The sequence below is a fragment of the Oryx dammah genome, unplaced genomic scaffold (assembly GCF_014754425.2).
Source record: "Oryx dammah isolate SB20612 unplaced genomic scaffold, SCBI_Odam_1.1 HiC_scaffold_22, whole genome shotgun sequence".
In the NCBI taxonomy this organism is placed as follows: domain Eukaryota; kingdom Metazoa; phylum Chordata; class Mammalia; order Artiodactyla; family Bovidae; genus Oryx; species Oryx dammah.
The window spans coordinates 26,162,286-26,188,327 of record NW_024070206.1 but is presented as its reverse complement, the minus strand read 5'-3'; the positions used below and the strand labels follow the sequence as shown (position 1 = coordinate 26,188,327).

General features: G+C 47.1%; 2 protein-coding genes across 5 annotated transcripts in view; one reads left to right on the top strand and one right to left on the bottom strand.

Moving 5' to 3' along the window:
- TYMS (thymidylate synthetase) overlaps window positions 1-4,521 on the top strand; it is a 13,376-nt gene extending 8,855 nt beyond the window's left edge. Inside the window, exons 4-7 of the mRNA XM_040264697.1 lie at window positions 596-697; window positions 1,412-1,587; window positions 1,906-1,977; window positions 3,944-4,521. Of these exons, the coding sequence (XP_040120631.1) occupies window positions 596-697; window positions 1,412-1,587; window positions 1,906-1,977; window positions 3,944-4,081 (488 nt within the window). The 3' untranslated portion in view covers window positions 4,082-4,521. The remainder of the gene's footprint in view (window positions 1-595; window positions 698-1,411; window positions 1,588-1,905; window positions 1,978-3,943) is intronic.
- Window positions 4,329-26,042, bottom strand: ENOSF1 (enolase superfamily member 1). 4 transcript variants are annotated; one of them, XM_040264693.1, is made up of 16 exons: window positions 25,896-26,042; window positions 22,924-23,032; window positions 18,958-19,073; window positions 16,439-16,525; window positions 16,069-16,095; window positions 14,651-14,723; window positions 14,504-14,542; window positions 14,017-14,099; window positions 13,258-13,292; window positions 10,714-10,801; window positions 8,828-8,962; window positions 8,118-8,159; window positions 7,204-7,333; window positions 6,861-6,960; window positions 5,915-5,996; window positions 4,329-5,353 (listed from the first exon to the last, which is right to left on the bottom strand). In XM_040264693.1, the coding sequence occupies exons 1-16, from the start codon at window positions 25,977-25,979 to the stop codon at window positions 5,252-5,254; spliced, it is 1,332 nt and encodes a 443-aa protein (XP_040120627.1). In that variant the 5' UTR covers window positions 25,980-26,042; the 3' UTR covers window positions 4,329-5,251. The 4 variants fall into 4 exon arrangements, with proteins under 4 accessions (XP_040120627.1, XP_040120629.1, XP_040120628.1 ...); XM_040264695.1 differs by lacking the exon at window positions 6,861-6,960 and having other exon boundaries at window positions 4,335-5,353; XM_040264694.1 differs by lacking the exon at window positions 16,069-16,095 and having other exon boundaries at window positions 4,339-5,353.

Here is a 26,042-nt window from a genome sequence, read left to right as displayed (position 1 = left end):
CAGGAGGCCTCAAGTTCAGAGACCAGACATGGGAGAAAAGTACAGGGTGGTATATAATAGAGAGGTTTCCTGATGTTTACAGGTCAGCAGCTGTTTAGCTGTTTAATTTTTGGTGGGAGTGTTGGAAGGCTAGTATCTAGATGACAAAAAGGAATCCTCATCATCGGTTGTTGGACCATGTAGGGTAGGAAACATTCTATCTACTGCAGATCCAGCCCTGCCTGGCAGTGAAGTGGGACAAGAATCGTCGATGGTACAGACACAATGTCCCATGGGGACCGCTGGAAGAAACTGATTGTTGAGGATGAAGGAGGTTTAGCGATAGGAGAAGGGGGAGGAGGGACACCCTGGCCAAGTATTTTAAAAGTCTCCTAAGTAGTGGGAAAATAGACTTATGGCTCCAGAGGACAGACCTAGGAGCCCAGACTCGACATAACCCAGCAAAGAAGGAGACATCAGTATTGTTCACTGGATATTGTGTGACTGGGCTGGCGGGGCCTTGCAGGGAGGACAGTGTGCTCAGTGACCTGGGGCCCTCTCCCTGGGTGCCGAGGTTCACACGTGTGGTGGTCTCTTGTTTTTGCCAATTCTGCAGATTATTCAGGTCAAGGAGTAGATCAACTGCAAAAAGTGATCGACACAATCAAAACCAACCCTAACGACAGAAGAATCATCCTGTGTGCTTGGAATCCAAAAGGTTGATGGTGCCCCAGTCATCCTCCCATGTCCTAACTGAGCCTTGAGCAGAGGCACCGGGTCGGAAGTGGTCCTGGGAACTGTCCCTGGCTGTACAGCTGCTCGTGTGACCCTGGCCATGTCTGAGTGGCCGTGTTTTTACCTTCAGAGAGCGAGCTTGGGCCCAGATGAAATTAATTTGTGTTTATGGGCTTTAATTATAAAAAGACCCATGAAAACTTAACATTTTAAATTGGGACAGTTGGAATTTCAGATTGCCTCCACCTCACTATTATGAACCTTTTAAACAGTTGTAAAGTTAAGCTCTCCCAAGGTGTAGTAAATAGCCTGAGTGGAATTTCTGCATTAATGATAGCAATTCGAGTACAGGAGGGTGTGCCTGAGTCACTAGTTTCACGGTCCCTGCAAATGAGTTCATTCCCCCTGTACTTGTGGCTTGGTGCCATGGAGGTGGCCCAGGTGATTCATTTCAGCTCGGATGAGAGCAGGTGGCCTCAGCAGTCCTTGTACACCCACAGAGGTCTCACGGTGATGGGCAGGTCTCCGTCGGCCTTATGCCATCCCTGGGGTGGGAATGGTTCGTGGGGGTCACTGGCCCAGTGGCTCTTCTCACCATCTCTGCTGTAAGAGCTGGCTTCTGCTGCTTTTTGCTTTGCTTACAGTTTTGTTCCTTAAAAACCACCTCATTTCCTGACTCTCCTTGTTGGCCCCTCAGATCTCCCTCTCATGGCCCTCCCCCCATGCCACGCCCTCTGCCAGTTCTACGTGGTGAATGGGGAGCTGTCCTGCCAGTTGTACCAACGGTCGGGAGACATGGGCCTGGGTGTGCCCTTCAACATTGCCAGCTACGCCCTGCTCACCTACATGATCGCACACATCACGGACCTGAAGGTGGGCTGCTCTGGGTGGGGTGGAGGTGGGGACCAGCCTAGAACACTGGGCTGTGAGGTCCTGTCACGTGGGAGAACTGATGGCCGAGAATTCCAGCTCTTTGTAGTCTTTAGATGCGATCTGTGTAAATGAATGAACTGCTTACTGATTTGCCTGGAGCATTTAATATGACTTTGGATCAACTTTTCTCAAAAGCGATACTGGTTAAATTTGTGAAGAGCTTTGGGATGTCTGCATGCTCACATTTTTTTACATGAGGTGTTATAAAGGAACTCGAACTAAAGCCTTGACAGTTTCGCTTTCTTCTGTGGGGTTTAGCCAGGTGACTTCGTACACACTCTGGGAGATGCACACATTTACCTGAATCACATCGAGCCACTGAAGACTCAGGTAAGAAATGTACCTGTCACTCTTTGGGGTCTGGTACCTTCTCTTGAGACCTTGTCCACATGGGCAGGGTCCCTCCTGTAATAGATGTTCTCCTCCAGGCTCTGATGGAGCTAAGAGGACAGGCTTCCAGGTTTGTGGATGGTGGTGGACAGGCAGGGACCAGGCAGATGGGCCTCAGTGGCCACAGACACCGAATGGGACAGGTGCTGTGAGGTGCTGCACGTGTATACTTTCCCATTATGGTTTGCTCTAGGATATTGAATGTAGTTCCTGTGCTGTACAGTAGGTTCTTATTTACCCATTTTGTGTGTACCAGTTTGTACCTGCCAGTCCCAGCCCTCCACTCCCTTCCCCCTTGGAAACCACCAGTCTCTTCTCTTGTCCATGATACTGTTTCTGTTTCAGGGATAGGTTCATTTGTATCATGTTAGATCCCACACTGAAGTGACGTCATGTGGTATTTGTCCTTCTGACTTTGCTTAGTATGATTTCCGGGTCCATCCATGTAGCTGCTAATGGCATTTCATTCTTATTTATGGCTGAGTATTCCATTGTGTGTATACGTGTGTGTGTATATATATATGTGTGTGCAGATATATACACATACACAAACCTGATCTTTATCCATTTGTCGATGGATATTTAGGTTGTGTTCTTGTCTTGGCTATTGTGGATAATGCTGCTGTGAATACAGGGGTGCATGTATCCTTGAATTACAGTTTTGTCTAGATACATGCCCAGGAGTGGAACTGCTGGGTCATATGGTAACTATTTTTGGTTTCCTGAGGAACTTTTCATACTGTTTTCACCAGTGGCTGCATCTGTTTACATTCCCACTACTAGTATAGAAAGATTGCCTTTTCTCCACACCCTCTCCAGCATTTGTTATACTTTTTAATGATGGCCATTTTGACTGGTGTGAGGTGGTACCTAATTGTGGCTTTGATTTGCATTTCTCTAATCAGTGATGTTGAATATTGTTTCATGTGCCTTTGGGCCATTTGTGTATCTTCTTTGGAGAACTGTCTCTTTAGGTCATCTGCCCATTTTGAAATTGGGTTTTTCTTGTTGTTGAGTGTATTACAGAGCTGTTTGTATATTTTGGAAATTAAGCCGTTGTCAGTTCCATTGTTTACAAATATTTTCTGTAGATTCTTTTAGTTTTATGGTTTCCTTTTGCACATCTTACAAGCTGTGCAAAAGCTTGTAAGTTAGATTTTATTTCTATTGCTTTGGGAGACCTAAGAAAACGTTGGTATGATTTATATCAGAATATTTTACCTGTGTTCTCTTCTAGGAGTTTTATAGTGTTGTCTTATTAAGCCTTTAAGCCAGTTTATTTTCAACAAAGGATGATTTAAGTGGCAATTTTAGAAAAGGAGTGTCGGTCTTAATGAACTCCGAAGGAAAAAAACTTGAACCAGAAACGTTTAGCCCCTTCTGGTTAGATCTGGGAGAGGGTGACCCCAGGGTTCGTCCAGATACTCCAGTCGTGCTGACAGAGGAGGAGGGCGTGCCCTGTGTCCTCATCCTCCTTGCTGCTGTCTGTCCAGCCCAGGAGTCCTGGCTTTATCCCTGTCAGTTGTCAACATGTGTCCTCTTTCCTTGTCCTTTCTGCCAGGGACAGTTGGGCTAGGCATCATGGGACTCAAGTAAACATCCTGTAACTACTTCTTTAAGTAAAAGACCGTGCCCTGTTTTTAACAAATTTAAGAACTTAAAGCCAGCGAACCACCAAGGCTACTGACACCATGTGATCCACTGATCACCCTTCACTCTCCACGGGGTGAGAGAATGGGTCAGCAGCATTGAGTAACGAGGGATGAGGTATTTTCGGTATTCCACCCCTGCAAAATAATACTTTCCTGGTAAAATACTGTGATTTGTTTCATGAAGGGACATGGGGAGCAAAAATTAAAGCAGGGCGTACGGATCTGGGAAAATAATGGTCTTATGTTGTTTTTAGATTCAGCGAGAACCAAGGCCTTTCCCCAAGCTCAAAATCCTTCGAAAAGTTGAGACAATCGATGACTTCAAGGCTGAAGACTTTCAGATTGAAGGCTACAATCCTCACCCGACTATTAAAATGGAAATGGCTGTCTAGAGTGCTTTTAAAGGCGTTGTTTGAAGGATATTTACACCCAGGTAAAAGTTCACTTGGCTGTAAAGGCGAAGGATCTAGGTCAAAACCTGTTAGTGATCTGTTGGTTATTATCCATTAACTTTTAAGAATGTTGCCACTGGCAAATAAGAGCTGTGTTGTTCTCTTAGTAATAAAAGGCCTTGGGTTTGGGTGACTCGCTGAGGGTGTCTATACATGCAGTGATTTTGAATAAAGACAGGAAAGAGAATTTATATTAATTCAAATTTCCTAGTGTTTTTAGGAAAATGGTCAGTGCATTTCAAGAATTATATAGAACTATTTCCCCAAATCTGAGCAAGCTGGGTAACACCCATCAGTCATGTTAATGCCTAGGGTGGTTATGAATGTTTAAAGTTTTATATCTTGCCACAATAAATGTTCTGCATTCATGTTTCTTAAAACTGTAGTTCCTGCCTAAAGTAGATTAACTGAACCCTCCTAAATAAACACACATGTGCTGTGTTCTGGTTTGGATGTGGCTTAGATAGGGTATATTTTAGAAATGCTGAATAAGCCAGTTCGCCCTATTTTTTCTGGGTTTCATTTAATTCTGGCTTTATCATTAAAAAACAATGATTATCTAGAATAAAGGCTTTAAGGGTTATAAAAAATAGTCTGATACCATTTTACCATCATTAGCTTCAGCACAGTGTGAATTCTCTAATAGCTCACACTGAGCAAGAGAAAGATGCTAAACCACCTCAGGGCTATCTGATTTTTTTAAACTTTTGTTGCAGAGCAGATACTGCACAGTGCTGCAGCACTGTTTGTATTACACTAATTTATGACAAGCGTGTTTTTAAAAAGATTAAGGAAGTATTTCAGCATGCTGCTTGTTTTCAAAGTACAGTTCAATGTCTAGGTATCAGTGTGTGATGGAAAATTTAAGAACATCTTCCTGTACTTTGAATTAATTGGAGCTATTTTTGTTTAAATACTACACAGGAGAATTTTTTCTGCTAAAATAATCAAGTAATAATGATGACTAAGCTGATCCCTGAGGTCAGTATGACTTTTAGCTGAACTTGTCTTGATTGGTAGGATGATTTTTTTTTTTTCCATTTTTGTAAAACCAGACCCAAGAAATCTTAAACCTTTTCACTTAAAGCAAAAGGTGTCAGAGCTGAGCACTTAATTCCCTTGAGCAGTTAGGAGCTTCTTCCAGACTTCACCATCTGGATAGCGGTGTCTCTTTACCGAGTCCTCCTTCATTTCTGTTGAATAACCAGCATCCTATCAAAGACAAAAAAATGGAGTTGTTAATAACCTCCCAGAACAAAAGTCATTTATTTTACTTATTTCTGCTGCTCCAAGAAATGCTTTTAAGTCTCAGCCAGAGGCAACTGAATTAACATTTTTAAAAGTTAAGTTTGTAGGCTGTTTGAAATGGGGAGAGGTACCCTGCTACTTCTCAGGATTAGTTAACTAATCATACTTCTTTGTTAGTTCCACCCCTGCTGGTGAAAATTAGCCCCGATCTTTTGAACAGGAGGGTCAATGAAGCAGATTTTTTTTTTTTTTTAAGGTACAGTCAAAACCTTTTGCTAACTTGCTAGATGGTTCCTGGTTTTTAGTTCTGTTGCACGGGGTGGGGGGTAAGGAGTGTGTGTTTTCAGGTCCAGCTAGTGGGGAAAGGCTGCCGGGAGAGAAGCCTTGTCAGGGTCCATTTCACCCCAAACCCTGACCTTTGTGCCTGGGGACTTAAGACTAAAGAACCATTTGTTTCTAGATAATGAAAACAGATTCGAGGAGACCAAGCTTTGTGCCTGGGGGTGGGGGGCACCACAGGCTCACCTTTGGAGGCATGTAGGAAGCCTCCCTGATCAGCACAGGATACTTGAAATGCTCATGCAGGTGGTCGACATATTCACACATCCTGGGAGGAAGGAATCAGGTTGGAGTAACAATGCCTTCAGTTAGATGGGCTGCTGGGCAGAGGGCCGAACACCGCTGAGAGAGATGGACTCGGTCGAGGGGTGGCTGATACCCCATGGTTCTAGGCAAATCCTTTGCCCGTTTTCTCATCCCTCAAAGCCTGCAGGACCTTTCAAGGTTGGTTGAAACCCACCCCTCTCCTTGTTCCTGCTTTGCGGAACTGAAATAGGGGAGGCAGAAAACCCTAGAAGTGGTGGTTTTTAGAGTTTAAAATCTCTCAGGTGTATTAGAATTCAGCTGAAGAACCAAACACTGCTTTATAGAAGTCCCTGTAGACCCTCCCAGGTCCCATTTCTCAGTCTTGAACTTGATGTTCACCTTTCCCAGGCATGTCTTCATGCCCTCACTACATACTCCTAGTGATCTGTCTGAAGTACGGTATTTAATTCCGGGAAGAAACAAAAGCATAGTAAAACCGTATGTGTGCAGGTGACTGGAAGGAGACTGTCCTAATTTAAAGCTCATCTGGGGCATGTTGAGAAATGAGATGGAACTAAAAGATGAAGCCAGATGATGAAGACTCCAGAGTTGGGAAGAGACTGGACAGAGGCAGAGAGCATGTGATGAAAGCGAGGCTGTACAAAGTCAGAAACAGGAGCTGGGTTTTGGGTTTGCATTTGGTTGCAACTCCCCCCCGCTTGCCCCAACTTATGTACCTGGAAAACAGCTACCAGGAAACCACCCTCTAAAAGAAACAAGACTGTATTTAGTGGTGGGTCTCTAAACTGAGTTCTAGGATGTGCCAAGTGGCCAGGGTTCTGTCTGGACTGAGAGGCAATACTGATGGAAACGCCACATCACTGACCTGTCTTGGAGGCTTGCAGAGACGGATATGAAGTCAAATATGATCAGATGCTGCACCAGTTCACAGAGGCCAACTCCCCCGGCGTGCGGGCACACGGGAGCTAGAAGTGTAGACAGGTTGCCGCGCAATGCCAAGGAGGGCAGAGGGGGAGGTGTGAAGGGGGAATCTGTGGCTTTTCTTAGTGTCTTCAGGTGATGGTATCATTAATATTTAGGACCGAAAATCAAAGATTCTCTGATTAAGCTTGAGTTAGAAAAAAGTCAGCATGGCAACTCCAGAGGGAAGTAGGGTATGTGATGTGTGGGGAGATGATGCCTGGTCCGCAGCCCCATGGCACCCTTACTTTCAAACTTCTTGGCCATCAGCAACACCGAGAGGTTCTCGTTGACACTTCCCAGCCTGCAGCTGTCGATCTGCAGAAACTTCAGGGCTTTCGCCTGTAGGAGTTGCTTAAATATCACTCTATTGTGGCACTAGAAAGAGAATTAAAACACACCAGCAGGAGAGTCAGCCCTCGCCTTCAGGGTCTATGAACCTGGCACCGTGCCCACTCCAAGTCACTCAGCAGTGGCCTCCTGGGAGCCTGGACTGTATGCATTCTTCATCCTCAGTGGGCGTGAGGCGAGCCCTGACAGGCAGGAGGGGACCTCCTGCTCACTTCATTACAAGTCTGCTGGCAGAAGTATGTGTCTCATGTAAAAGACCGTAAGACTGTGTGTGTCTGTCTCTTGTGTGTCGCATAAAAGACCATCTATCAGGGCGTGACCACCACAGGCAGTGGTGAGTGGGAGAAGCAGCATCGGGATGAGATACGAGGACTGCGGTGAGCAGGTGACCCGGGCGACGAACAGACACAGGGCGGAAGAGTGCTGCTCCCTTGGCGAGGAGAGCCGAGAACCTGCTCCTCACACAGCGCCACACGTGGGCAGTCCGCGGGTTTTGGCAGGCGCTTGTGCTTGTTGACAAGCACAGAGGTAACACGGTGTTTCAAGGCTGATCTTCTTAAACAGTGTCTATTATACCCCTGCAGCTTTAAATTGCTGCCTTGTAAATTCCAATGAGATGCTTTGAAAAAGATCAGTGACCTGGGTCACAGGAATTGTAGAAGAATCTACAAACTCTTGACCATGTCTTGCTGTAAAGTAACCCCATTTCTTAGACTAAAAACCCCTCCCATCACAGAACACAGGTGGTGTAGCCTCGTGGGCAGTGTCCACACAGTGCCAGTGTGTGCCACCCCAAGGAGATGCCACCTACCTGTTCCCCTGTGGCCACGCCGATGCCCAAGGGGGCCAGTGCCTGTGAATACAAGGCAACCTGATGTCACTTTACTGCTTTTGAACTGACACTCCTAATGTTTGAAAATATTTTTTGGCTGTTCAGCTATTTAGAGCTGTAAAAAGGAAAGAGCCCTGCTTTGGAGCTGTGTGATGTTTCAGGTGCCGCAGAAGGGGGGCACTGGACCTCCTGGGTCTGATGGCATCACAGGTTCACATCCCACAGCTTGTTCCTCCCCCCGACTCCTTTATAAGTGACCCCCTCTGGCTTCATAGTCAGTGCTGTGAACCTAGCTAATGGGAGACTCCCTGAGACACAGGATGTTTCTCATATTCTCATGCACTGAGTTCTGACACCTGAAGGGGAGAGAAGCCAAGAGGGCCCCCAGTTTGGGTGGATCTGCCCTGGTTCAAGGACTCTAGGGGAAACAGAGGCAGCCTTCTATGGGTCCACCTGACCTTGACCTTAGCAAACCTCCACTTTGTTTCAGTCTGGGTGAGTCAAAGATCTGAACATCAGTCATTTCTGTGTTTACCAAGTACAGGAATCAGGTCTGGTGACCTCTGGGTTGCTGGTAGCCTTTAACTTTTAGTGATTACTCTCTGTAGGATAAATAGCAATGTGAGAGGGAACAAGCCCAGGAATCCTAGGGTCTGAGACCACTGCTCTGGCAGCAGCAGTTTCTCTACCTTGGAAATGGCAGCGTGTCCCAGAATGTCGTCAGGGGAGGTGGGCTCCTCGATCCACAGTGGCTTGAACTCGGCCAGCTTTGTCATCCACTCCACGGCCTCAGGCACGTCCCAGCGCTGGTTGGCGTCCATCATCTGAAAGGGGAGAGAGACTCTTCGAGTGGAGGCCTGCCCACTGCTGACCCTGCTGCAGGGCTGTGCCTTCAGGGAGGAAGTGCTGTCTGTTGCTCACGGTCACTCAGTGCCACGACTGTGGGGCTCAGCATGTAACCGAACAAAGGGGGCCGCTGAGATGAGCCTGACAGGGAGCTGCTGCAAGATCCAGAAGTGCCCTGGGCTGGGCCCAGAAGCGCTGGCTGGCTCTGAAGCTCCAGCCTGATCTGCGTTTGTGCATATATGCTCAGTCATGTCTGACTGTGACCCCATGTAGCCAACCAGGCTCCTCTGTCCATGGGATTTCCCAGGCAAGAATACAGGAGTGCATTGCCATTTCCTCCAGGGGCTCTTCCTGAGCCAAGGACTGAACCCATGTCTCCTGCATTGGCAGGCATTTTCTTTACCACTTTGCCACCTGGGAAGCCCAGCCTGCATTTAGAAACCACCAAAATACATTTGTCTTGCAAGGTTCATAGTTTGTAGGAACTGTTTCATCACATTCTGAATCACTCACAGTTAATGCTGTTTGTTCTCAATGGTCTCTTATTGGCTACTGTCTACTCTGGTTGGCACGATAATAAACCCCAACTGTATCATTAAGCACCTACTGCACCAGGCATTTTGCGGATCCTGTCCCATTTAATGTCATAATAACTCTTATGGGGCAGTTCATATTAACCCATCCTACAGACAGGAAAGCTGACATGCAAAGGAGTAACTTGCAATAAGTCAAGTCTGGGCCTCTGGAAGCCAGGTGCTGAGTGTGCAGAGGTAAGAAAGGGCCTCTCCGTCTCTGACATCATCACGCTTGGCCAAGTCAGACCCAGAGACGGATTTCTCTGGTAGAACATGCTGAGTGGTACACCCAGAATCGATCTGTGTCATAAATTATTTAGATGAGGATGACCTCAGAAGACAAAAATGGTGTTAATTCATATACAAATAATGGGGCTTTTAATCCTAGGTCAAGGACTCAAACTTTTATTTTATGAAACATGCTTCCAAAACAATTTAAAACTATTGTCTTGTGACATTCTGTTAGAAAAATATTTTAGACGTAATAAGAAACATAAAAATACACAGGAGTGGCTGATCCTTACATTTATCGCACCAAAAGTTCCAGATTCTTGAGCAGTGGCTCCCAGAAACCCACCTACCCAAAGGCAGCTGGGCGGATTTGTTAAGAAGGGGGATTAAATGATTGACACACTGGGGCACCAATGGGAGAGCTGTTTGTTCAGGCACAGCCACACTAGCACAAAGGAACAATCTCTAAATTTATCTTATTGAATGGTTCTGCAGAATAAAACAGTTAGCAACTATCTACCCCCTCACTTGTGTTTGTTGGTTTTCAGCTTTTTTTAAGATTTGCCTACTCCGAGACCTCAAAGCTGTACCTCTGACATACAGTGTTAAAAATTCCCAATGTTCTTTAATCCTTGCTTGAAGCAGCTTGTGTTTTGGCCCTAGCCAGAGGCTTCCCAGGTGGCACTAGTGGTAAAGAAACCGCCTGTCAATGCAGGAAATGTAAGAGATGTGGGTTTGACCCCTGGGTCGGGAAGATCCCCTGGAGAAGGAAATGGCAACCCACTCCAGTACTCTTGCCTAGAGAATCCCAGGGATGGAGGAGCCTGGTGGGCTGCAGTCCATGGGGTCGCAAAGAGCCGGACATGACAGCAGAGGCCTCCTAAGAGGCTGCTTGCTTCTCAGCGGCCGGGGAGGGTACTTACCAGTGTCTTCTCAGGCCCAATCATGTTCCTGATGAGTCGGCATCTACGGATGTCATCCTGGAGATCGGCACCAACTTTTACCTTAAACCTGTAACATAAATTTCATCTCACAATTTAGATCTGTTCTCTGACTCAGTGAAGACAGTTGGATTTTCTGCAGAAGTGACTTTCAGTAATTTATAGGTCCTGTCTTCCAGTAAACTCTTGCCCTTTCCCAATCAGTGTTCAGACAAGCCACCCAAAAATAACCCTGTAAGCATCTCTCTCTACTCAGTATCAGGGCAGTAACTCTAGATGACCTGCTGACCTCAAGTCCAGGAGTGGACAGAGCACTAGAACTTGAATAACACGGTGGGTTTTGCTGTGCCCGCCATGGAAGGGAGTTAACAACAAAAGAGGTGTGGTCAGACCTGGCAGGTGAGCCAATTCCTCTCCCCTCGCTCACTAGTTTCTGTCCTGCAGGCAGGCATCAGCCTGCTGCTCTGGAGCCTGGATGGCCTGAGGTTCCCTACATTCCACTACGCCCACCCTGTGTGCTGACAGAAAGCCCCTCTTACATCCTCTGTGCTCAGCACCAAACACTGAAGATGACATTTCCATCCTGGGTGGAAGTCTCAGGAGGACTCAGCTCAGGGGCCTAGGATATCTCTCCTGGGCCTTCTCTGACCCCCAGTGGTCACTGTCAGCCTCTCCCAGCTACTCAGAGGGAAGAAAGGTGCCAGCACTTACGAGCACCTGCTGCCAACCCCAGCCATGCTGGTCCTTTTCAGAGACAGCAACTTTGAGGAGAACCATGAAATCTATTATTCCCGGTTTAGAGCGAAAACAAGGTTCAGAGAGGTTGAGCAATTTCCCCATGATCACACAGCAGGTACTCACAGGGAATGGGGAAAAGGCACAATGTTGATTCCAAATCCACCACATCCCAAGTGTCTTTCCAGTGCTCCATGTTGCCTCCATCAAGTTCTCACTTCCCTAGCCCTTTACTTAGCTGAGGAGTCAACAGGAATTCACTGCCTCTCAATGTTTCCTGAGCATGCAAATCACCCAGGGATCTTGTCAAAATGCAGATTTTTGGTACATGCATACAATGGAGTATTACCCAGCCACTAAAAAAGAATGAAAAATTACCATTTGAAGCCACAGGGATGCACCTAGAGATTGTTATACTGAGTGAAGTCAGACAAAAAATGTATCACTTATAAAGTGAAAGTGAAGTTGCTCAGTCGTGTCCGACTCTTTGCGACCCCATGGACTGTAGCCTATCAGGCTCCTCCGTCCATGGGATTTTCCAGGCAAGAGTGCTAAGTGGAATCTAAAAAAGTTACAAATGAACTTATTTATACAACAGAAGTAGAGTCATGGATGTAGGAAAAACACGGTTACCAGGGGGTGGGGGAGGGATAAACTGGGAGACAGGGACTGACAGATACACACTACTATTTATAAAACAGATAACTAATAAGGGCCTCCTGTATAGCACAGGGAACTCTACTCAATATTCTGTAATGGTCTATATAGGAAAAGAACCCCCCAAAAAGTGGATGCATGTGTAACTGATTCACTTTGCTGTACACCTGAAACTAACAACTTTGTAAACCAGCTATACTCCAATGAAAACTTTTTTTTTTAAGTCACAAAAAATACAGATTTTGATGTAGCAGGTCTGGGTTAAGCTCAAGATTCTGCATTTTAAGTTAATTGGAGACTTTTTAAAGTCCTTATCATTCATCAAGCAACCTACACAAATAATTTTGTTAATCTACCACAGCTGCAGCAGGGCTAGCTGGCACTCCTGCTCCACAGACCACTCTTGGAGCAGGAGGAGGCAGGTGGCCAGGCTCATGCAGAAATCCAAGTGGCAGGCATACCGTCCACCATGAGCCGGATGTATGGACTCGCAGTAGCCATGGACAACCACAGCTAACCCAGAGGAAACCCCAGGATGCCCAGGGGTCTGTAACCACACAGCAGGACAGCTGAGAAGTGCAGAGGGGTAGGCTGGAGAGGAGGTGGCCTGGGGAAGAGGAGGAGCTTGGCTCTTGGGAGAATTCCCAGGAGAATCATTGGGACGAGTGGCTGGAAGGTATAGGGGAGTCCAGGGTTCATTACATCAAAGCTCTTCTAATACTCAGAGCCCTTCAATTACACACAGACTCCCTACCAAGCTCCGTGCATCTGGATGTTTTCAACAGAAGCTGAATCAACGCTTGGTACTGCAGTAAAGAGTGGCTTTCTATTCTGGATGGATGCATGAAATCAGTGATCTCATTTCACTCTGATACGCCGGGATTCTAACTAGACTTGTCTTTGGATAAAGCTGGAAATCAGTGATCTTTTTTGACTCTGATGTTCCAAGATTCTAACTAGGCTCATATCTTATCTTTGGACAAAGGGCCTCAGATGAAACTTCTGGGTCCCAACATGCCAGGCTGCTCCTGGCGAATCCTGACCTCCCTGGTTCCCTTGGCTCCTGGCTCCTCTCCACAACTGGCCTCACTTGCCAACTGCAGAGTCAAGTTCACAATCACCCAAATGAGTTACCTGGTCCAGCCGTCCTTGAGTGCCTCGCTGCAGAGCTGTGGGAGAAGGAGCAGAGCCATCACCACACACCCTCCCTGGTCTCAGCAGCACCTCAGTCGTCTCTGACTCGGCTTCACAAACGCTACAGCCACACAGTGAACCAGAACAACCACATGTTGTTGAAATTCAGAGCACAAACAGCTTAGCCAACAGAGCAAGGCTGTTTGGTGGCTTTCCTGCCTCATCTCTATGGGAACCGCTTCATTCATTGTCACAACACCCCTGGTGGGGGGAATGGAGCGTCTCTGCCCGTCTTTTTAAAGCTGGGATAGTCTGCAGCAGCACCCACAGACCGAGCTGGTGAAACAGTGACAGCCAGAAGCTAGTCCCCCTTCTCTGTCAGCTGCCGGTGAGCACAGGGCGATGAGAAAGGGGAGTGATGCAGCCACGGGCCACCTCTGGTCTGTGAGCATCATACAGGGCAGCGTTCATCAGAATCCTCAAAACTACCCCTGGGACAGCTATCATTTCCCACCTTGTAGTGAGGAAACCAAGGCAGAGCATGGTCAGGGGTCATGTTATACAAGGTCACACCGTTGCCTCCAGAGCCGAGGCGGGCTCACCGGGCTACAGAGCCCTGCGTCCACAAGGGAAACAGCTCTCCTTTTATGTGGAATGTGTCCACGTATCCAGGATGAAGCCTGGAACCCACAATGCTTCAGGAAGGCCAAGAGGAAAATGTCCCATCTGCTGTCTACAGAAGCTGGTTCCGCAGCCCACCTCCTTCAGCGTGGCATCAGGGTAGCCCAGCCAGGCGCACGACGTGGTGTAGGCGGGGTAGCCGTGTGCCAGCATCTGCTCCTCTGCAGAAACAAAACCATCTTCAACAGTTTGCATCCGCGGGACCTCCAGCTTTAGAATCATCTGTGGCTGAAGTGCTCCCGTGGAGAATCCAGCTATTCTGCCTGCCCTGTGCATCCTCATCCCCCAGCCCCGAGGATGACACATTGGGGCCCGGTTATCCTCTGGGAGGCCCCGCTGGCCAAGCCTTCCCCGGCCGTGTGGTGTGACTCTAAAGCCAGCCCTGCTCCTGGCAGTGGCCGAGGTGAACTCTGGCCTAAGAGGTCACCCCTGGAGGCTGCTGTGTCCGTACCCAACCACCTGTGTGCGGGGGATGGAGGGGGGCACGTGATGCGAGCCCCCAAGGACAGGGACCTGCAGAGGTGCACAACCAGAGAAACAACGAGGGAATTTCCTCACAACCCACCTCGCTCTTTTTTCCCGACCTGACTTTGCCGCAGAATTTCTGGAAAAAATAAAAAGTGTCATTCTCTTTTAGACAACAAGGCTCTGGGCCTGGCAGCTGCCAGGTCAGAATGGACCAGGAAGCTCCCGGTGTGTGGGGTCGACTCACCGCAGGCCTCCTCCTCTGTCAGGACGTCAGTGATGTACCTGAAATCGATGCAGGACACCAGCGTCTGGGGGTCCTGGCGGCGAGATGGCAGGATGGAAAGGCCCAAGTCAGTCCACAAGTGGATCTCGGTTCTAAGAATCTGCTTACGCTGGGCCTGGGCTCATTCTGTCCAGGAAAGGACCTTTGGGCCCCCTCCTCCCACCCTGCCCTCGGGGCTCTGCCCTCTCTGGAGAGGCCCACACTCTCAGCTGGGCCTCTGGCTGAGACCTCCCCCCACCAATCTAAGTCAGTCTGTTGGGAAGCAGCTTGTACCGTGACTAACAGTACCTAGGCCACTGTGACCCTTCAGTGTCATCAAAGCCCTTTGAACGTGGAGATTCTGCTGCTTTTAAGACCACTGGCTTTGACATAGGGAACAGGATCCAAAAGAATGAAAACTCCACAGCAGGGCAATCTCTCAGTTACCTCCTAGTGGTCGTCAGATCATTCAATTCTGGGGGCCACCTCAGGCACCTCCCTGGAGAGGCCAGCCTAGAGCCTGCAGGTGGCCCACGAGGTCCATGCCCTTTCCTTCAGGTGATGCCCCCATGCCACTTGCAACCATGTCAGAAATAATGTGATGGCCTTTCGTTTCCACTTTCCTCAACAAACTTCAAGGCCACGGTTCTTTGTTTCTCCTTAATTATCAGGCCAAATAATAACCAGGGCCTTTGTTAACCACCAGATTTTCAGTGACCGTCCAAGACATTGCCCCGAGGTGGCTGAAGCTCAGAGAGGTTAAGTGGCATGCTGAAGGTCACACAGCCAGCAAGTGGTGGAGCCCGGATTGAAAGCCAGGTCTGCCTGGGTCTGATGTTCACTCCCTTTAACCTGCCCAGTTTCCTCCTCCTGGGCAGTGAGATGCTTGTCCCTGGTATCAACATGTCAGGGAGAAAGGAAAGGGCAGAGGCCTATCCTTAGAATTCACCCTGGGCTCCTTCCTCAAGGGTCTGATCTGGCATTTACTTTTGATGTCAAAGCGACCAGGTAATATCTTAGTAATAACACTTTGGTCTTCAGAGTTTGAAGCACTTTTCTCAACTAGTCTTTGAACCAATTCTGTCGAGTTTCTAGAGAAGTTAGGATTATTCCCTTTGCATAGTCATGAAACAGAAGCCTGAGAATTTGTATCACACGTGGAAGGAAGCACCAGAGTTGGGGAGGTGGGACCCAGCAGACACCCCTGCCTGTGTGAGCACAGCTCTCTGCCTCCTCAAACACCAGAGAAGCAATACTGGACCCGAGTGCGTCCTGCCTGATCAGCAGCACAGTGACTAATCCGGAGACGATGCTGAATGTATCCACTGATAATTGAAAGGTGTGGAATCCATGAGATCCATTTCATTTACGGAAAACAGAGTATTAAAGAATTTACTTACCATGTCAACAAGTAACTTCCACAGAGGCTTGAAGAAAAGAAAAGATTTGTAAAACGTGTGAGGCACCCACGTGCTTTCTGACAATAAATGTGCTAGTGGCAAATTCCCCCTATCAGACCAATGCCTGCCGGCGCCCCAACCCGCTGGCTCCAGCTGGCCCTCACCTCTGTGGCCTGCTTTTCTCAGCCCTTTCTAACCTACTCCGATGATGTCCCAACTGCTGCCAATATCCCTCTGGACAGACAAACAATTGAACAATCCTTACATCCCCTGGGAGCCTGCTGTACATGCCTTTGCTCGCAGAGGGAGTTGTGTTCCTCTGTTGTGTGCTGTATGTTCCATGGGGTCAGAGATGCTGCTGGAGGATTACCTTCCCCTCCTGCTTGGCCCACAGGTCCCACACAGCGTTGAGCACGGCCGCCGTGGCCAGATGCACCACACCCTTCTCAGGACCAATCTGGTTAGGAAACAAAACACACCAGCACTTCTTAGAAAAGAAAAGGATCTTTAGGTCTCCTAGCCAGGGACACGCTTCATGCATTAAAGGCAGCAATGGAAGCTCTGCCCTAATGCTGGGAAAGATTGAAGGAGGGAGAAGAAGGGGACGACAGAGGATGAGATGGCTGGATGGCATCACCAACTCAATGGACATGAGTTTGGGTAAACTCTGGGAGTTGGTGATGGACAGGGAGGCCTAGCGCACTGCGTTCATGGGGTCGCAAGGAGTTGGACACGACTGAGCGACTGAACTGAACTGAATGGAAACTCACTTGGAGGTTAAGTTCTTCTCCAGTAGTTTCTTACCTATAGAAGATCTGCAAGAATAGTACAAAAAACTCCTGTATATTTCCTCTCTCTTTGTATTTACATATATATACATGCACAAACACACATATATATACACAGGTAAATAAAATATAATACATAAGGAAAATTTATTTTACCGAGTCACTTGAGAGTAAGTTGTAGATCCCATGCCCCCTTAATCCTAAATACTTCAGAATATAGTTCCTAAAAACAAGGACATTCTCTCACACAGCCATAGTGCAATGATCAAATTCAGGGAATATAATATTGATAGAACACTATTATCTATGAAGACAGTCCATAATCAAATTGCACCAACGGTCTCAATAATGTGCTGTTATTCACAAATGGCATTTAGCTGACATGTCACTTTAGTCTCTCTTTATCTGGAGCAAATTTTCTTTTCTAAAAAAATACTTATCAGTATTTTCAAGGCCAGTGTTCCTCCAGGTGGGCTGTCTGCAGCCCCATCGTGCCTGGACTGCGATGCTGCCACTGCACTCTGGTTGCTGTTATCAGGGCTGTTACTGTTTAGGGCTCCTCTAGTGGCCCAGATGATAAAGAATCCACCCGGCAGTGCAGGAGATGCAGGTTCCACCCCTGGGTCGGGAAGACCCCCTGGAGGAGGAAATGGCAACCACTCCAGTATCCTTGACTGGGAAATCCCGTGGACAGGGGAGCCTGGCGGGCTACAGTCCACGGGGACTCAAAGAGTTGGCTAGGACTGAGCACGCACATATTGTCTTTTAGTGCTAGGGCAAGTTAGTATCCTTTAGGCTTCTCCACTGGGTGGTCACCATTTCCCTCTCGAAGTAAGGAGATTAACGCTGCCCCTAAGTTTTAGCATCCACTGCCTCGATCAGTTACCACCATGGTGCTTGCAACATGGTGGTTTTCTAACGTTGTCATTCCCATTATATTAGTTTGTATTCTGTGGTAATGACAAGCTTTCCTTTGTCGGTTGTTTGCTATCTGAATGGACTCAGGGACTCTTAGGTTATTCAATGATTTATCAGCCATGACTACTGTATTGTTTTTTTCTTAAAGCAAAGGATATAATAAGAGTCTTTATTCCAAGTACCAAAATTCAGAAATAAGGAAAACAAGTAAAATGCCAACAGTTAAATATTTATGACACAGTTAAATACCACCTTTATTGAATCGCCTCAGATTCAACCAATGGGAACTCCTTCCAGGGGATGCTTTTAAAGCAAGTTTCACTCGGTTTGCAGAAGTTAAGAATGAAATCCGAGGCAATGTGGACAAGGTGCCTTTCTCTGTGCTCAGGAGACTGAACAGTTAGAAGACGACAGAGCTGATGTCAGGAGACACGGGCAAGGTGTCAGCTACTGGACTGACCTTGAAAAAGTTAAAGTGTTAGTCGCTCAGCCGTATCTGATTCTTAGTGACCCCATGGACTGTAGCCTGCCAGGCTCCTCTGTCCATGGGATTCTCCAGGCAGGAATATAGGAGTGGGCTGTCATTCCTTTCTCCAAGGGATATTCCTGAGCTGGGATTGAACCCAGGTCTCTTGCACTGCAGGCAGATTCTTTACTACTGAGCCAGCAGGAAAGCTCTGATCTAACTGTGATAAAATTCTATCTCTAGAATCTCACTTTTTTCATGCTTTGAACTTAAGGTTCAAATACAGTTCTACACACATAAAGGCACTCTGGTTTCTCTCTCCTTAACTTTCGCTCTTCTCTTAACGTTTCTGTCTTTAATAACTGCCTCCCACAACTTCACTTCTTCTCATATTATTTCTCTCTAAAAGGTTCCCATTTGGCACTTTCTCTTCTAGGGAGTCTAGACCACTTCTTTCCATTCATGGAGCAGAGATGAGGTCTGGAAGGGCAGTGATAGCTCTTGGGATCCAAGTATGTCCAGAGTCAAGTCTCACAGAAAGGACTAGATTACCTTAAAATACTGACCGTCCACCTGGTTCAAGCCCTAATTCATCTGACTAAGATGTTTACCTTAATATCTTAAACCTGTCTCTATTTTCACAGTTGTTACAATCCAAGGACATGAGACTTCAGGAATGTTATTTACAGAATAGTTTCGCAAAGCAAGACACCTTACCCATCTGAGCTGCCCATCACTAGTGAGCTGCCTGTAGAAACCTCTGAAATCCCCAACAATGTCGCCAAGGTCCTTGTTCAGCACGTGGGGGGCCAGAGCATTCACAGCACAGACAACTGTGAAAGAGGATACAATTCTTCTTTAGTGTTGGTGTGAATAAATTAAGACACGCAAGTACTGCAAACTAAAGTGGGCATTTTATGAAGATAATTTTAAATATAAAAGGTACATGCCTTTAAAAATTGCCTCAAATATGTCATCTGTGGTTGTTATAACTAATAAACAGAATAGTTGTTCACCTATATTCAGAGCTTAATTTCTGAATAGAGCAAATCCATTTTGATTGGTTGCCACATGAAAAGAACCATAGACCTGAAAGTTTAAAGCATGTTCCCAAATCATTTTCCTGTTCACTTTGTAAAGTGTCTATATGTTAGCTGCAAAACAAAATCTTGCTATTAAATTGTTCCCAAGGAATAAGAAGACTGACTTATAGAATTTTTAGAAATGTCTTTTCATCATTGTCAAGTATGGAAGATATCTTGAATTCACAATATAACTATATTAAAGATGAAGTGAATTTGCAATTAGTTTAATATTTACATGTAAAATGTTAAAGTACATGAAAAAACTTCATGAACATTAAACTAATTTGAAGGTTAACCTTCATTTGGGTCAGCATTACCATCAATTACTTATTTTTGGTATTCTACTTAAATAAGAATTTGTAGTGTTATTTCAGATGAAGAATCAGTAAAAAAACAAAACAAAACAAAACAAAACTCTGCAAAGACCCTTCTATCATTTGCTCAATCTATAAAACACTCTCACAGTCTATGTTTAAATGGCCAGAATAATCAACTTAGCCTCAAAGCAATTAATTTATTATAAAAAATGTTGACTGACTTGTTTGGCATAGCCGTTGCTTCAGTATTAAAATTCTCACATCACTTCACAGGGTAGTCTCAGAGATACAGTATTACTTTAGACAGAGCTTAGGAGAAAGACATTCTGAAAGTATCTAAACATGTTCACGGGATACGCTTGGCTCCTGCGTGACACAGCCCTCAGGTGGTGCTCCTACTGAGTATTTAGGGCTGATCCCCACACCTTCCGTGTTCTCTAGGCCTCTTGTTACTAGGGTGCGGAATGATTCCAGTTCAGACATTTACCCCCTGGAGCTCTGGGAAGACAGAGCGCCTCTCACCCCTTGGCGATTGGTGCTCTTGGATTAGAGATGTGAAGAGTAAGCTGGCGGCTCAGAGAGACCTGTATCAATACCTACATCAAACCTCCATCTCACTAAGGAGAGGGTTACACAACAGACTGGTTTGTGTCAGAGAGCAAATACATTTAACGAACCTTGAGGATGAGCCCATCTTTTTTGGCTCCAACAGAAGCACAAACAACACTAATACATTCATCGAGAGGATGTGGATTCTCCTCCCTCAGACTGAGTCCACTGAAAGAAGTTTACTAAAATTTGGTGGCTTCCAGAGAAACTGGGTTGTGGTGATCTGACTCCAGGCTTCCCTGGTGACTCAGATGGTAAAGAAACCACCTGCAATGCAGAAGACACAGGTTCAATCCCTGGGTCCAGAAGATCCCCTGGAGGAGGAAATGGCAACCCAATCCAGTATTCTTGCCTGGAAAACTCCACAGACAGAGGAGCCTGGCAGGCTACAGTCCATGGGGTCGCAGAGTCATCCTGATTCTGGTGTCCAAAAAGATGAGTGGGAAATCCGTCTGGAGAAACTTGGGCCTTGAAGGCAGCTTACTGTTGACCGAAGCCAGGGCTCTTTCCTGTGACTACATCTGCCTGAAACTCTCTGGGATCCTCCTGCCCGGGAGGGACAAGTCAGAAAGGCTATAAAGAACGCGGGTCTGAGCTCTCATGTTGCCAGGAACCCTTATGGCTATTTAGTCTCTTTAAAAATTCCACTTTTTTCATCTCTTTTTCTTTTCCTATACAAAAACTATATTGGTCTCATCTATACTTAAAAAAAAAAATCAAGCATAACCTCTCCCTCTCTCACACATTAAGGCCCTCTCCTCATGGTAATGCAAGCACTGTTTCCTTAGATTATAAAAGAATGATTAGTTAAGTAAGCTGATAAAGGCTGCAGAAGAACCATGATGAGCTAATGGAATTTTTTTCAACTTTAATTCAAACACCATGTAATGGCTCAGTGAGATGGCAGTGAGTCACCTGAAAAAGGCAGCAAGGTCACAATTAAAATGGTTCTGTCATGCTGTGGTCTGAAACAGGCGGAAGCCAACTCCGTCACCACAAAAGAGCCATTTGTTCCAGGCAGAGAGAGATGGGAATTGATTTCTCCTGCCGGAGGTGTCCATAGGGACAGTGGGGGTGGGGAGGAGTCCGGGAGGCCCCCACCCCATGAACTCAGCAGCACACCTGTACCAGGAAACACAGGCCCTTCACGGCGGGCCCGAGTGAGCACAGTTCCAAGTCCTGGCTGTTAACAGTGGTTCCGAAGACTTGTTCCAGAATGCGTCTTGTAAGCTTGCTGAGTTTGGCACAAACTTTGGGGGCCGCCCTGCATGGTTAGAGCTTCATAAAGGTCTCAACCTATACCAGAGAATTCAAATTGCAGGAGAAGCTGAAACATAGCTCTCCAGCCTGCGGGAGTCAGTGGTCACTGCCTGGAGAAACATCGACAGTAAATGGTTGACTTGGGAATCAGTGCCCAGGTGCCTCCATCTGCCTGGCCAATTCCTGGTTACCCTTCAAGGCTCATCACAATGCCTCACCATTGCTCTGAAGCTGTCCTGACCCTCCTGGACAGTTTCTGTGTAGTTCATACTCACTTTAAAACAAATGGTCCTTCTCATACTGCACTACCGTTTCTTATACGCCTGTCTCCCTGACAAGTTCATGCATTCCTGTTCCTTGTACATGGGACTCTGTCCCCTTTCTCTCTCTCCTTGTAAAGTCATTCCTGTGGTGCCTGGCAGAACATGTAATACACGGGGGCACACAGGAGAAATCCATGCAAGGCCTGGTTGATGGATGACTGGACAGCAACCCTGGGAGGGGTGGGGACAGCCTAATGGCATCCACAGAACGTTCAAGAAAGGTTCCCTTGTCCCACACACACACACCTCTTTTATCTGCTTGATGATATTAAAATCATTCAATGGGTCAAGACTGTTCTACAACTAGGAGAGGGCTGACAATGCAAATATCTATGAGAGAGGGTCAAGTCACCACCAAAATCAGAGAATCTATTTCCTTGTTTCAGCCCCTAAGGACTCAGTGAAATTGATCTGGCAAAGAGGTCTTCTTTTGGTACGTATTGAATTTTGTTCTTTGTGCGTGCATAAACCAAATTATGCTTTAAAAAAAAAAAAAGCAAATAATTTGTACTTAAATGTCCTGCAGGACTAGCTGAACAGCTGTCTGAGTCTGTTTCCTTGTCTCCAAAAATGTGGAGGCTCAAGACCATGGCTGAGCCCTCATCCAGCTCTGAGAAAAGACAGACCGACTTGTGGCTCAACAAGCAGCCTTCATTGTCTGCTTTTCCTGAATGAGAGCTCTGAAACCGGGCAGGACCTACGGCCTTTGCTGCAAAGAAGGGCAGTAAGCCTGAAACCAACTCCATGTGGAGGATTCACAAAAGCAAGTAGACTCTCTGTATGCACAATAAGCCTTGTTCCATGAACACATGTCTCCCCTCTCAAGCCCTTCAGCTGCTCATCCAGTTCAGGTTCTCCTAGCTCAGCAGAGAGAGAGATGGGCTGAGCTTCAAAGATGTGCCTGCAGTTCTATGGATAACTGCAAGGAGAGAAGCCAAATTCTGCTATTTAAAAAATTTATCCCAGTGAAATAAGCAAACCATCAAACATTGTTTTTATTCACGGCAAACATATGGAGGCAAATGAGGTCAGAACTGGAATGTTAGTGAAATGAAGGCATCCTAGGGCCTCAAGAGAGGCCCAACTCACCAACTTCAGTGCCTCTTCCCAGAGTGAAGGTAATTCCATAGCCCTTGAGTCCGTCTTCCGCATCCGTCTCCAAGACAACATAGGCTGCTGAGTAGTCAGGGTCTGTGTGCTGCAGAGGAAATGACCCCCCAAACCCGCAAACGTGAGAAATCCCCAAATAAACCCAGTAATGATGTCACATAAGAGCAAATGCAGTAAGAGCTCCCATTGGAGGAAACCGTTCTTGTTCCCCAAAGCAAACACAGGAGCTCTGAATGGACAAAAGGAATGTCTTCCTGGAGGATGGCAGAGGGACCTGGGGTGAGAGGGAAGACTCAGGAATGAGATCTCTGTATAGCAGAGGGAATTATGTTTAGTATTATGTAATAAACTACAATGGAAAAGAAAAAAGTTATTGCTGGGAGGTGGTAGGCTCGGCTGGATCTGGGCTCTCTGAAACCTTGGTGAGCGCCTGGAACATCGAAGGCCTGAGTGGTCCACATTTCTTAAAAGGCTGGTAAGAAACCATTCCAAGGACAGAGGAGCCTGGTGGGCCAAGTCCATGGGGTCGCAAAGATTGGACACAAGTGAGTGCCTAATACACACAAACACACACACACACACATGAAATCATTGGAACCCTTTGCAAGAACAAGTATGGGGAACAGTTTCAGGGCTCCTTCGTGAAAATATCCTACTTGTGACCAGGAAGGCTTGTTGTGCTGGCAAGTGCTGAGGGAGCTGAATTGCTGAATCCAGCATGTGGTGAGGGCTGGGTGGTAGGGCTGGGTGGGATGGGGGCAATCCTGAAAGTCATGGCCATACTGCTGAGAACTGCCACACAGACTTCCTAGTAAGAAGGCACTTGGGGGGACTTCCCTGGTGGTCCAGCGGTTAAGACTCTGCACTTCCGCTGCAGGGGGCATGAGTTTGAACCATGGTCAGGGAACTAAGATCCCTATGCTATGGGGCGGCCCCCAAAATAAATAAAATGACAATGGAGGCACTTGGGGATGAGCACACAAGACACACCGCATCTCTAGGAGCTAATATACATCAGTATTTATGAGCTTGCAGGTGTCAGATATAATCTCTCCTGACCCAGATGTCCTAAACCACTCAGGCTAGAGACAAATTCCATTTCTTATTCTACAGTAAGCCAGCAACCTTAACACTTTACAAAGTCAAAGAGGAAAGTCAAGGTTTCAGTTCATTGGAAAGCGGTAATTACAGTCACACCTACTGACAGCCTTCTCTGTGTCAGACTGTCTACACACATCTCATTTACATGGATAAAGCAGATCCTGCTATACTCATTTTATAGGTTAGAAAAACTAGGCCTGGAGAGATTGTGTGGTTTCCCCATAGCCGTTATCCCACAGAGAGGCAGAGGCGGTTGCCCTAAATCAGGTATTTTAATTTTACATGCAGCGTAACTTCAAACGGATGTTTGGAGATTCACAAAGGACAGCCCAATGGGTGGTTTTGGTCATTTACCATAACATCATATGGACTTCCCTGGTAGCTCAACTGGTAGAGAATCCGCCTGCAATGCAGGAGACCCTGGTTCAATTTCTGGGTTCAAAGATCTGCTGGAGAAGGGATAGGCTACCCACTCCAGTATTCTTGGCCTTCCCTGGTGGCCTGGCTGGTAAAGAATCCGCCTGCAATGCAGGAGACCTAGGTTCAATCCCTGGGTTGGGAAAATGCCCTGGAGGAGGGAAAGGGATAGGCTAGCCACTCCAGTATTCTGGCCTAGAGAATTCCATGGATAGTAGTACAGACCATGGGGTCGCAGAGTCAGACACGACTGAGCGACTTTCACTTCATAACATCTTATGAGAAAGGACACAAGGGTTTTGAAAATCAGGAATAACCTAACCTCAGAACAAAGGACATTCTTTTAAATCACTTGAGCACTTTTAAACAAGAGGCCGTTTCAGGTGCACACAGAGGACGTGGAATGTGCCCTCCACGTTCAAGAGGCAAACGTTACAGTGTGAATCAAAGTCCTCGAGTACCAATCCCCCTCAACTCCCCACCAGTAACAGGTAACCACTACCCTAACAGGGAGGCTTCCCACATTCATTACATACAGGGCAACTCTGTTTTTCCAGTGTGGCCAATGGTGAGTGGACGTGGGGCTGGGGGAGGAGCAATGAGGATCCAAGGCGGCAGGACTCATATTTGGGAGCAACCGCAGATGTGGGTGTGGAGTGCCCTGCTAACACTCTTGGGGAACAAAAACACCTTTCAGGGCTCACTTGACTGCCTCTCCGAAGGCTGACATCTACCTAACTCTTCACAGTGACACAGCCTCTGTACTCATGTTTTCCGGGAACTTCATGGCATCATGGACTCAATGGACATGACTTTGAGCAAACTTCAGGAGATCTTAAAGGACAGGGATGTCTGGAATGCTGCAGTCCATAGAGTCGCAAAGAGTCGGGACACAACTGAACAATGAACAACAACATGAGAGCCCCTTTCACATGACCCAACTGCTGTGAGTTTGTTCATCTGGTTTCCTAGCCAGACTGGCTCCTTCCTTTCATAGATGAGCCCAAGAGGTCCAGAGAGTCAGGGCTTTCTCCTGGCCACACAGCAAGTTGCAGGGGAGGCACGGATCACCACCTGAAACACCCTGTGTCGGGGTTTCCTGGGCTCCATCACGGTGGAGGAACTCGTGCTGTGTTTTAGTGCTTCTCTGGGGGCGCCCCAACAACATCGTTTTGCAAATACGATTCGCATTTCCAACAGAATGTGAATCATAAACGTAAAAACAGGAAATACTAAATGCCAGCAAAGAAAGGAACAATAAGAAAAAGAAAAAAACCTAGGAGGATGGGGAGTCTCTAGATACCTTCACTCCACTTACAAAAGCAACGGTTCCAAAGGTGGGAAACCTTCCAAAGGGCCCCCTCTGGGTGCCCCGCGCCTAAGGGGCCCTAGCGTCGGCGGGGCGGGAGGGCACCGGGACGGACAGTGCTTACCATGGCGTCCGAGCCGTGGCCCCCGAGTGACGTGGGGAAGCGCACGTCGTGGACCGAGAGCCGGGAGACCCTGCCGTGCACCATGCCCACGCGCGCCGGGGTGCCACCAACTTTGCTGGACCGGACGCGGGGCGCGCGGAGAGGGAG

Excerpts from the sequence above, each read along its gene's own strand:
- ENOSF1 (XM_040264693.1), bottom strand. The coding sequence starts at position 25,979 with ATGGTGCACGGCAGGGTCTCCCGGCTCTCGGTCCACGACGTGCGCTTC. Across the intron at positions 10,802-13,257 it reads CTCAAGGACGGCTGGACCAG|GTTTAAGGTAAAAGTTGGTG; the intron begins GTAACTCATTTG and ends TTTATGTTACAG. Across the intron at positions 6,961-7,203 it reads GATGGCCAAGAAGTTTGAAA|CTCCCGTGTGCCCGCACGCC; the intron begins GTAAGGGTGCCA and ends CTACACTTCTAG.